General features: G+C 31.5%; 1 protein-coding gene and 1 non-coding gene across 2 annotated transcripts in view; one reads left to right on the top strand and one right to left on the bottom strand.

Annotated features, from left to right (window-relative positions):
* SEMA3E (semaphorin 3E) overlaps nucleotides 1-12,896 on the bottom strand; it is a 229,814-nt gene that overhangs the window by 20,694 nt on the left and 196,224 nt on the right. Inside the window, exons 9-14 of the mRNA XM_036230305.1 lie at nucleotides 12,772-12,841; nucleotides 9,349-9,493; nucleotides 6,934-7,156; nucleotides 4,426-4,517; nucleotides 2,177-2,218; nucleotides 335-501 (exon numbers count right to left, since the gene is read on the bottom strand). Coding sequence (XP_036086198.1) covers nucleotides 335-501; nucleotides 2,177-2,218; nucleotides 4,426-4,517; nucleotides 6,934-7,156; nucleotides 9,349-9,493; nucleotides 12,772-12,841 — 739 coding nt within the window. The remainder of the gene's footprint in view (nucleotides 1-334; nucleotides 502-2,176; nucleotides 2,219-4,425; nucleotides 4,518-6,933; nucleotides 7,157-9,348; nucleotides 9,494-12,771; nucleotides 12,842-12,896) is intronic.
* LOC118610856 lies at nucleotides 12,286-12,388 on the top strand. The gene has a single exon (XR_004954119.1). It is a non-coding gene; the product is annotated as a U6 spliceosomal RNA (small nuclear RNA).

Below are 12,896 nucleotides of genomic sequence, written 5' to 3' on the forward strand. Positions count from 1 at the left end.
TAGCCTGCCATTTCCACATTTTAAGTTTATCTAAACTGGTTTCATGTCTTGCAGCAAAAGTTTCAGGAGGGTGAAGCACTGATTCAAACCAGGGTGGTAAAAGAGACATCCAGCAGTACTCTCAGCTTGTCTCTACATAGTAATTGATGGGAGCTATTTTCAGGAAAAATTAAAGTTTTCAAAGCTTTTATTCAGAATCAAATATGACTATGATTTATTTAAATAAAACATGATTTTTTTTTCATGGAATGGGTGTTAGAAAATAAAAGATAAAAAAGAAAGTGTTAGAGTTTTCCTAAACAAGAGAAATATTCCATCAAGGACTCTCTCTCACCTTTTTGCATGTGTGCCTGTTGGGTAATACCGGGAACAGGATATGCCATCCCAGGCACAGTAAGGGTCTCTAGCCAGGCAGCAGTCAGCACAAGCACTTCCGTACATGTCACACTGATGGAATCTGACTTGGGCCACGGCAGAAGTAGATCCAATATACAGTTGTTGCTATAGACAGCAAAGGAGAGAGAGGCCACTCACAGAAATGGAGAGAACTCTCACTGAGCTCGTATACATAGATTTTCACATTTATACACAATTACTTCTATGAATAGTCACCAAAGTTATTGCAGTTACTCAGATAATGGAACAGTGATGCTTTAATTTTTCCAAGATAGATACTTTTATAGGCTTAGATGCATAAACAATAAAATTGCTAGAGTGACTTGACAAGTTCTTAAGCAGTCGAGTATTCTTTTGCTCATTGTCTAAGTAAAAAGAAAAACTCATCATCTAACATTAAAGGTCTTTTGAAAAGATCTATAGGAATGTTCAATAAGAGATTGAATAAGAAAATGGTCTTTTTTTACATTTTTAAAATTGCCTATAATTGACATGTAACATATTAGTTTCAGGTGTACAATGTAATGATTTGATATTTTTATACTTTGCAAAATGATCACCACAAGCCTAGTTAACATCTTTCACCATACACAGGTACAAATTATTTTCTTCTTGTGATGAAAACTTAACATCTACTCTCTTAACAACTTTCATATATATAATACAGTATTATTAACTATAATGACCATGCTATACATTTCACCCCCAGGACTTATTCATTTTATAACTGGAATTTTGTACCTTTTGATCACTTTCACCCATTTTGCCCATCTCCACACCATGCCTCTGGCAACCACCAATCTGTGCTTATAAGAGCTTATATGTACACACACACACACACACACACACACACACACACACACATATATACGTGAAGTTCACATATAAGTGAAGTTCATATGGTAATTTTCTCTGACTTATTTCACTTAGCATAATGTCCTCAAGTCCCATCCATGTTATCGCAAATGGTAGGATTTCCTTCTTTTTATCACATTTTCTTTATCTAGTTATCCATCGATGGGTATTTAGGCATTATGTCTTGACTATTGAAAATAATGCTGCAGTGAATGGGGAAGGAGGGTTACTTTTTCGAATTAGTGTTTTCATTTTCTTTGGCTAGATACCCAAAAGGGAATTACTGGAACATATGGTAGTTCTATTTTTAATTTTTCAAGGAATCTCCATACTGGTTTAGACAGTGGCTGCACCAATTTATATTCCCACCAACAGTGCACACTGACATATAACATTTAGAAGAGTGGCATAGATATGTATATAGAATGATGAAGAATAAACTGTAAGATATGTCATAAAGTAAAAAGGACAAGTAGCAGAACAATTAGCACAACATGTTCCCATTTTCCTAAACATAAAATGTTATTTATAAATTTGAGGAATATGCAACAGCTATTTCTTAGAAATTTACACCAGAAACTGGTACCAGCAAAATGGAAGGGAAGTTTGTGTATCACTGCACGCTCTTTTGTATTAACATCATTACTATTGTTTTTGCAAAAATATCAGCAAAAAAATTATGGCATAAAGTCTTATGATTGTAGAAATAAATCTACTCTTGTTTATCTTTCTAAAAATAGAAAATAGAAATCTATTACATGTGAATCACTATATATTTTTGTCAGAATAAAAGTGTAACTTATTCACATATAGTACATGTACTTATGCTCTTTATCCTTTGACCTTAACTCATAGAATGCACACACACACACACACACGCACACACACACACACACACGCACACACACACACACACACAACTTACTCTCTTTGAAGAAATCTCCATAGAAATAATAGGAACTGGATCCTGAAAAATTTACAAGAAAAGTTTTCTCTTTAAGAAAAAAAATAGAAACATATCTTAATATGGTTATAAATCACCTGAAATCATATACATAAGTGGTCCTATGCCAAGGAGTGAATAGCTTTCATTTTAGTAAATTGATAGGCAAATATGATTATTAAAATATAGCTTTCTACTTAAAAACCTTTTCTAAAAGAGTGAGACAGATAACATAGATGAAAAAAGTAATAATTTGTGGATAATTTAAGCAGCTTACCATATATTCTGGAATGTAACTTTTGTATTTGCATTTGAATATTATTCATGTTTTGGAAACTCAAGTATCTTTAAATAAAATGATAAAGTCAGAGTGTTCTTTCTTCTAAAATAGTTGAACCATTACAAGTAAAACAGTTATGTATTGCTAGTAAACCATGCAAATTTTAATTGTTATTTTTAAATTTTTAATTGTTTTAACCCAAGCCAAAATAAAAACCTTTTCTGTTGTAATTATTGTTGTTAATAACCATGAACCCATGATGCTTTGAACAAGATGAATAACCTTATTGTCTTAGAATCACACCAGAAGAAGAGCAACCTATAGCATAACTTTGAGCCTATACATTTTTCTAGGGATGGTGATTAAGACTAGAGTGTATCTAAGGAACACCACAAACTCAAATCAATTCTGCATGTGAAGAAGCAATTGGCTGGTGGGATCTACTTTGTGGATAATTACTCTTAGAAAAATTATTTGTTGAAAGAAAAAAAAATGCTCCTGTGTCATCTTTAAAAATAACTTAAACTATAGAACCCTTTATACATGCATGTGTGCATTCATTTATTCATTCAGGTGACAATGTTTCTTAAAAGTTTATATTGACAAGATACTGTGGTGGATGCTCTTAATACAAGAGCTATGGTCTTTAATGTGAAATGAAATCTTACATAGAGGTTCTATATGCAAAATAAACTGGTTGAGACAAGAATGCGGTTAGATGTGGGTTTGGCTTATCTCCAACCAATACACCATGGTGAAATAAAACTGGTTTTTATCAATAAAAAAATTTTCATATTCATATTCATTACATACACATACAATCTTCATTATTTAGAAATTCTGTTTGCAAATTTGTCTACTTTCTAAAATTTGTCTGTAACCCCAATATCAATATTTGTGGTGTTTTGTAGTCAGTCATTCAGGGATATGTGCATGCACAGAGTGGCAAAAAGTTTGAGTTGCTTAATGTGCATGGTCCCAGCTGAGTTTGATCCAGCTGTTTCAGCTCTCATATTATAAACAAGAGTCCTTTTCATGGACTATTTAGTGCCACTTTTTCACATTTTTGTACTTTTTGCTGGCGATTTTGATGTTTAAAATGGCCCTTCAGCATAGTGCCAATGCGCTGTTCAGGGTTCCTAAGCAACGAGGCTGTGATGTGACTTATGGAGAAAATACATGTGTTCAATAAGCTTTGTTCAGGCATGAGTTATAGTGCTAATGGCTGCAAGTTCAATGTTAATTAATCAACAATATATACTAAATAATGTGTCTTTAAACAGAAACACACATTAAACAAAGCTATATATTGATCAGTTGATAAAAATGCTATGACCAGAGACTTGAACCTACCCATATAATTCTTCTAGAAGCAATGGTCAATATTTATGAATTCAGTGTTCACTGTCTCTTTAAATACCATAACTACCACGAATATTGAGACTTGATTGTGTATGTGCACGTGAGTGTGCATATGTACAGTTGTTTTTGTCATATCTGATATTTCCATTATCATTTTGCATTTTTTCTCCTTTGTAGTAAATTCTACAAAGGAATATAATTGATATCCTATAATAAAAAGCAATATACTTATCATACCACAATATCCCCATTATAAAACATTGCTATTTTTCAATTGTTTGTATTGATAGTACATTCATACAAGATGAAACTTTGCAATAATGGTTCTAGAATTCGTATATGCTTTAAGTGTGATTTTTTTGGTTATAGTTCATATATTGAAATTCTTCTCATGCTAGGTAACCACTGGCCTCTTCATTTAAATAGTTATGACAATAAAATAGATGCAGAAGAATTTTAATCATTCCTAGCTTCAATTCATTCTGAACTCATATCTATCAGAACAAAACTGATGTAATGTCTTTCCTGTTTACGATTTACTTGCAATTATCTGTGATACATAAATTTTTATATTTTTTACTAAAAATACCTTGAATATCTGAAGTTCTTCTAAAATTACTTCTTCCATTGATTCTGTTTCTTGGTTGTAAATTGTGATTACTTTCAGGACAATTCCATTATCTATAAGAAAGCAAAAGAAGAGATAAACTAGAAGTTTTGTCACAAACTGGTTTTCAAACAATTAAAAATATCACATGAGAACTATTAATTCAAATAAGATTTGAAATCTAGATGCATGAAACATTTAATCATTTATGTATTATATTGCTTATGTATACATATTTTCATTTAGCAAAAAAGTAAACTTTATATACCTGACCAAAAATAAACCAAATAATGTGTAATTGTTTTTCAAATAATTTGATTCAAAAACCTAATTAAAGATACAGAAATCGAAATCTTTGGAATTAATGAAATATAACACAAACACCAAATTATTTTAGCTTCTGTGATATATGATGAAAGAAAAATTTTTACCAAAAACTACTTTCCTGATAAGAAACTATACTTTTAATTTTTGAAAACAACGCACTACAGATATCTACCTATTTATCTATCTATCTATAAATATATGCACATACACACAGGCTTTTAATAAGAAAAGTTTCAAGTATATGCTATTGAGGGAATAATATAATGAGTCCTCCTGAACTAATAATTTAGCTCATCAATTTTATAAACTTATAGTCATATTTTAAAGTTCTACCTTATTTTTATTATTCTTGATATTCTGCACTTGTTATTTTTAATGAAAAATTTGATAAGACACTAATTTGCCTGTAAAAATAACTTGATGTAGTGCTAGAAATAACTCAGAAAAAAAAATAAGTACTTTGGAGATAATGATACAAGAGTTTCTATGGTACTTAAGCAATTTTTTAGAAACATCAAATCTTATGTTAATAAAATTTGATTAAAATAAAATAGCAATTACCTCTATCATACATTAAAAGGAATGTAATTGTTATAATTTTTAAAACCAAGCACACATGATTAGTATTGTACAATCACTACATAAGCAAAAAGAAAGATGAAACCCAAATTATTAACTTTAACTAGTGATTTTGTAATAAGGACTTAATAGAGAGAAAGACAGATAAATATTAAAGCACATATCTGGTAAATTTTGGGGAAACAACTATCATTTGTGGGATTTTCCAATGTTGTACTCATCACACATTCACTGAATATGTTCTTTAGTGTTGAAAAGCTGTGTGTGGTTAAATATGATTACATCTTTGAGTTAAACATGGTTTAGATGATAATGTAAATATATACCTAATATTTTGGGAATTCTCTCAAATAGTTTTGGTCAAATAACAAAAAAAAATACTTTTAAAGATGTTCTCGGACTACTTTCCTGGACATTTAAAAATAACATACATTTTTCTATGATTAATTTTACCAAGTATAATGTTGCTTATGAAATTTTTTTTTGACTTTGTTAGACATCGCTATGAATGAATTCATGGCCAGGTGATTTTAAGTCTGTCAAAGAAATTGAATGCTTTGTTAATCTTGATCCCATAGGGTAGAGCATAGTAGTAACACTAACCTCCTAAAATAAACGGATAAAATGTAGCCGGCACCAGAAATCAATTTCTGCCAATCAGATGAATGTTTCCTTACTTAAATCTTTGCTTTTTAAAAATGTTATGACTACAGCAGCCCAAGTACCAAAGTCAATATTATATACTGATTCCTGATCTGAGCATATGCATTTAGAATTATATGGCTATGATTAAAGTTACATATGGTAGAACACTTGCTGTTATAAATAGCAATTGCTTTAGCAACTACTATAATTTATATGAAAAAAGAAAGAAAAGATTATTTAAAAATTTTTTTTACATGACTATAGAATTTTAAAGTATGTGACAGAATTTGCTATATATTTCTCTGCATGCTAAAAGTTTCAAAGTTCTCTTCCACAAACTAGGTCTACTAAATGGTATTAATTGTAATTATAGATTTATTTAAAAGTTTTACTTTTAGCATGTACATTATGTTTTATTTTATTAATACAGGATATTATAGTTTTGAACTAAAAGTTTATTTTCATTATGAGTAATACTTGGCCTGTTTGGTACAAATGGTTGATTCTGATGGGGCCTGATAAACATTGTTGCAATTATCAATCTAGGTAAAGTGATTGTCCCAAATGTCTAAAAAGTCTTGAAACTTTGCTGAGTAGCAGAAGGTAGGAATGGACCTGGGGAATGACAAGAGAGCCATCCTTGCTATGGTGCCCTACTTCCTCTATGATAAGTTCTACTTAGAACTAGCATTGTTTATTAACATCAATTATTCATTCTTTCACTTACTCATTTGTTCAATCTGTTAAGTATTGACCATGTATTAGGAATTATGTGCTGTAACTGCCCCAAACCCTCTTACCCATTGAGGTAGATAAGCAGTGTATAAATACGTAATGGATCATAAAGAGATTTGCTGATAGTTTTTTTTTTTTAACATTAACAATGTTATTGATTTTAGGGTTCAATTTAAATACCTTTGATGTTTTTAATATTCTTACCTGTCCCAATAAACAAAACATCATATTGGCCATCCTCTGCTTCTACTCGATCCACTGCTATTTGTTTCAGGTTATACTTTCCGTCTGTTTTTACTAGTATTGGTTTTTTATGGGCAGGTTTTATAGGCTGGTACATAAGTGGGTGGCTTCTCACAAATCGAATAGCATCATCGGGATAGTCTTTTGTGGTTCCATACCTCCCTCCATTCACTTTGCTGGCACACTAAAATAAAAGTGCATGAGATCATTTTTTTACACTTTACACTTGTTAAATCTAAATGGCAAATTTATAATTAATTATAAAAAGAATTAGAAAAACTGGATGTGTTCAATTAATTGTGCATTTAGAAACATCTAGCGAGCATATATTCTTCATTACAGAAATAAAGTTCACATTAAAAATTGCAAGGTGAGCTTGAATTATTTCAAACAGGCAGCACTAGAAATATACAGAAAGCAGTGAAATTCTAGAAAAGTAAAGTATATTTAATACTAGTACAGTTTGGAGGTAGTAAATAGTGTGACATCATAAAATTGTAATTGTTTTCCTTTTCCTTAAACTTAGTTTTTTGCATTGTAAATTAAATTTTGAAGGTAAACAATGTATTGTTCATAGCAAAACAAGAAGCCTTGTTGTTGTTCTAAAATTTCCCTTCCCCAAATTAAGGATCACAACAGCATAAAATTCTTGAGACTATGATAATATGATTGGTGATGGTTCCAATTGTGTCAGTGACTACAGAGTTTAGTGTTGTAACATAGAAACATTCAAATTCTATCATTATTGCTTAAGAAAAAAAAAACATTGTGTTCTACTATTATCTGTATGAATTTGTGTTATTTCTGCATGGATTAGATACAATAATTTGAGAAAGCCAGAAATATTTGCTATAAGATGTCTCAATTCTTAAATCACTGCCTTTAAAAAGAAATATTCAACAGCACCTTAGGTTACTTCTTGGGATACCGTCAACTGTGTTGAGCTATGCTAGTTATTAAGTGCTCCCTTGTTTTACATATTTTCCCCCAGAACCAGCAGCAATTGCGATGATAATCTTGATAAAAATTTTCTGCTTTAGAGTATAAATAGTCTAGGAGTTTAGTAATCAGATTCTGCAAAGAGGGCATTTTTAATCATTTGTTTTAAAAATTCAGGCCATATTCTTAATTTGGCATAAATTTCTCACTTGAGTGTACTTTTATGATATATAATTGGAAACATTTTGTACCAGCCTGGAAGCAGTTCAGTAACCAGTCGCTTCCTCCAAATCTCCTTTAATACCATATGGTTTCAAGAAGCATTTCCAGCATAGCCACAGAAGTGAGGTTTCTCCATTTAAATTGTAATTTCAATCAATACAGTGAAATAAAATATACTTTATGTCTTACTAGAAGTCATAATTTTAAGTTAGTGAGAGTCGCTGATTGAAATGGTAAAGCTTTACACTTGTTACGGAGGTAAGGTTTGTTTCCACTTTGGATTTTGGCTCTGCAAAAACAGTTTCTACCTGACTTACAAGTACTTGTGGAATCAGTGTGGTGATGGGTGTTCACCAGCTGCTCATAAAAGAGTAGACTTCGACTTGCAAGACAAGTTAAATGTTCTCCATGGCTCACATAGCGCGTACAATGATCGTACATTTTTCCAATCTAGCTGCACACAATATACATGATGCAAAATCATCATTGTCATCATCAACATCATTGTTATCATTTTTAGATATGTGCAATCAAAGGCAGACTACATAGATATTAAGGGTAAAGTGCTTGCAATCAAAAGCACAAAAGTTTGGATGGCTAGTTAGGGAGAATTTTGGTAGCACCAGTTCAGAGGCAAGTGGTGGAACTTCCTGTACTCTAGCAATATTTTTGTGTTGGCATTTTTCTTGCAGGAGCCAGCAAGGATGTTCAACAAGATGCTAAGTATTCCGATGAGGCAGAGAAAAAGCTTCCTTTAGATATGCTACAGTGAGAAGTGAGGAGATACTTAGGTTGATCCAAATATTAGAATATAAAAATGTGGTCCCAGTCTCCTGTTTGAAAATTGGCACTAATTCTTCTGAAGAGGCTGAGAGGAATATGATGCTCGTTTTATTGGATGTTTCTGTAATAATTTTTTAGTACACTTAAAAATAAAATTTTAGTTGGGGATACTTAGCCAAAATATCAATGATAATATATATGCTTCATAATGCTGCTAAGATGTACCCATTATAGATTCTTTTTACTAAATAACAATCATATGACTAGATATAAGAAGTGATTTTTCTTTATCATAAATGATCAAGTATATTTTTAGGTGTAGAATTTCTTAATTGTTTAACGCAAAGTTTTGTAAAGCATCTGAAACATTGAACGAAATATTACTAAAAGCCTTTAAAATATATCAACACGTTGTTAAATGTCTAAACTTACAGAACCAGGCCTTGGATAAGGAACTTTTCCTTCATAGAGTGACCAGTGGTATTCGGGTCCTTCCTTGTGTGCATATGGTCCATTAAAAGCTGCCCGGATGCTAGACATATGATAGACACATATAGCATGCCCCCTAAATATATTACTGGAAAAAAAAGATAATTAGTATTCTGGAAATGACTAGGAAGTCACTTAGTCAAACCCTCCAGACTACATAGATATTAAGGGTAAAGTCTTTTGGGTAAAAAATTTGCAATCCCTTAAGCATAGGACATTCTAGAAATATTAACTATTGTAATATTCCAAGTACTCCAAAACTTACTATTTCTTTGCCTCTTTGTTATAATAGAAAAAGATATTGTTCAAATAAAAAAAGTACTTAGTTGTATCACTTCACTTTACTATTGTTAAGTCTTATATTGCATTTTTATATTTTTATTAAGGAAGATATGGCCTTAATATTTAAAAAGATTCACTTTCAAGTTGAATTATTCATTTTAAAGTTTTATCTCCTTGTATGTTGTTCCAAATTCAGAGCAGACAGTATTATTCTAATCATTATGCTGTTATTATTGCTACAAATTCTATTCACATTTCATTAGATTTCTCAGCATATATGATCTGAATAACAAGCTAAAGTCTCATGAAAATTTGGGGTTTTGTTCCATTCTTTACCTTGGGGTCATGTGGACATTAAGAAGCTTGCTGTATATTCCTTCCTCCAGGTCACTGAAAACTGTGGTATAGTGGAAAGATGACTGGACCGAACTAGATTAACTTGGGGAAAATGATTTAAATGATAAAATCCAGCTTGTTTGCCTCTCAAACTAGCAGCAACTAAAATTATTTCCTTGATAAAAATTTCTGCTTGAAGAGGATAAAGACAGTAGTTGACTAACTATGTAGCAAGTTTTATTGGGGGAATATGTAATAATATTCTTCAAAAGGACATTTTTTAATGATGCGTTTTAAAAATCTGGCCCCTTTTCTTAATTTGGTAGCATTTGAAAGAATTCTAACATCTCCCCAGCCCTCTCATTGTAAGAATCAAAATAATTAATGTTTGTGAAAGTGCTTTGCAAAATGCAAAGTTCTTCATAAATATAAAAGTTCCTACACTCTGACACACCTGTAGAACGACAGTTATTACTGTCTTAGGGCATCAATTCACACATTTTATAACACACCTTGAAGCAATTGGAAATGCCTGCCATAGTGAGAAAACCAGAAATAGTCTCACAAAAAAGTGACAATAAACCTTTGATCACCATGCTACAAATATTAACCCTTACATCAGGTAACAGCTGGGAAACCTTTTCCTCAGATTTATGTATAAATTGAACAGTCAAAAATGAAATTATGTAATAAAATGATGTCTTATCTTTAAAATCCAGACAGATCCACTATACTAACCTACAGAAAACTATACTAAATATCCTATAGCTTGTATTTATCACATAAAGCCATGCATAAATTCACTGGCATAGGGGAGAAGATGAAGTTAAAACAAGTTAAGGATTTTCTATAGACTGTAATAACTACTAATCTACATTAAATACTTTTCTTTTCATCAAGGAACAATTGGTAGCAAAATTGTTTCCATGTTTCTCTGTTGAAAAAAAGGTCTCCTTACAATAGCAGGAGATATGTAAAAAGAGCTTTATTACTTTTTTCAAAGTAAGCATAAGAAATCACCTGCTGAAAAATTAAGCAAAAGCTTTGTGGAGAAATCCTAAGCAAATAAGTTATAGAGGGTTATAAACCCAGTGCAATGCAAAAGAGGAACTAAGTTTTATCATTTGATCCCTGTGAAGAGAATTGAGGCATATTCTATATTTTTCATTTCAGCCATCTCACCTCCACTCTGCCTTATTTGGAAAAACACACAAGAAATATTTTATATTCTAAACCTATTCTAATAATATTTTTTATTCCTGTGTCAATACAAATAAAATTATATTTGATTCATTTTTCCAGAACTCTTCAATAAAACAAAATATAAAAACATAAGAAAAACAATAGATTATAAGCCTTAAACATGAGCAGCTTATTTAAATATGGAAAGCAAATCACAAACATGTGTTCACTATGAATCGATAAAGCAGTAGAACAATCAGAGTCAAGGGTGAGTGAACCATTTTGTGATTAAAGAACAAAGAATATTTCTTGAAGATGACAATCAACAAATACTGAAGAACTAATGTAAATCAGTGTTGGAAAGAAAGTCATTTGAAGCAGCAGAAGTAGATAAATAAATCATAGTGATAGGAACTAATAAAGTAGACACTAGGATTCTGTCAGGGTGTTACCTTGTCAAAGACAGCATTAGAGAACTGAGAAGAAAAACTTCCAAAGCTGAGTGGGTAACAGTTGATAGCCTTGAGGGCCTGACTTGGGAAATTTTATATGCTGATTAAAAGATGTATAGTATTTGTTTTCCTTGCCTTTGGAGTCAAATTCACAAATAAGTCAGACACAAAGGACAAAAACCATATGATTTCACCCATATGTAAAATGTTTTTTAAAAAGAAACAAATTAACAAATAAAACGAAGCAAAAACAAACTCACAGATGCAGATAATACATTGGTGGTTACCAGAGGGGAAGAGGAGTAGGGAAAGTGAAATGGGAAAATGGGGCATGGTGACAGATAGAAATTAGACTTTTGGGGGCGAGCACACTATAATGTAAACAGATATTAATTTATTATGTTGTACACCTGAAATATACTAATAATGATGCCTTGATAAAAAGATTATTCTAGACTCTGTAGCATGGAACTGATATCTTACAAACTATATGAGAAAAAGAAAACATTCTGTTGTAGAGAGAGAGAAGAAATTAGGAGAGCAAGCATAGCAGGATGCTGGAATACTTCTAACAAAAATAAATAAGGGTCTAAATTGAGATCACAGTTTTAAAAAAGAAAGAACAGTATTCACTTCGGCAGCAATCTACTAAAATTGGAATGATACAGAGACGCTTAGTATGGCCCCTGTACAAGGATGACATGCAAATCCCTGAGGCATTCCATATTTTGCGCTTGGTCCCTCAGAACTAACACAGCGTGCACGATTTTAATCTGCAGTCAATGGTCTGCTTTGCCATAAATATCTTAAATTTTTCTTCATTGGTATAGCAGTCCCGCTTATCTGAGGTTTCACTTTCCATGGTTTCAGTTACCCATGGTTATCTACAGTCCAAAAACATTAAATGGAAAATTCTAGAAATAAACAATTCATAAGTTTTTAAAAAAGGAAAAAGTAATTGCAAACACAAGATAACAAATAGAAATTGGTGACTTCTGAAATATGGAAAATAGGAATGACAATAGGTCAATAGTCTTTCTAAGTTAGATATACAGTGAAGGAGTGAGGCATATTTTGTTTCGTACTGTTTTTATTGACCATGTACATTTCTCACCTGGTAGTGTTAAAGAGTCCAAATATCACTGGGTTCTTATGATCTCTAGTATGTAGCAAAAAAATATCCTCTGAAAAATTAAAGACCATTACATTAGTTAGTACTTTCAGTCCTCTTTGCACATA

Source organism: Rousettus aegyptiacus, unplaced genomic scaffold (genome assembly GCF_014176215.1).
Source record: "Rousettus aegyptiacus isolate mRouAeg1 unplaced genomic scaffold, mRouAeg1.p scaffold_m13_p_13, whole genome shotgun sequence".
NCBI classification, from domain to species: Eukaryota; Metazoa; Chordata; class Mammalia; order Chiroptera; family Pteropodidae; genus Rousettus; species Rousettus aegyptiacus.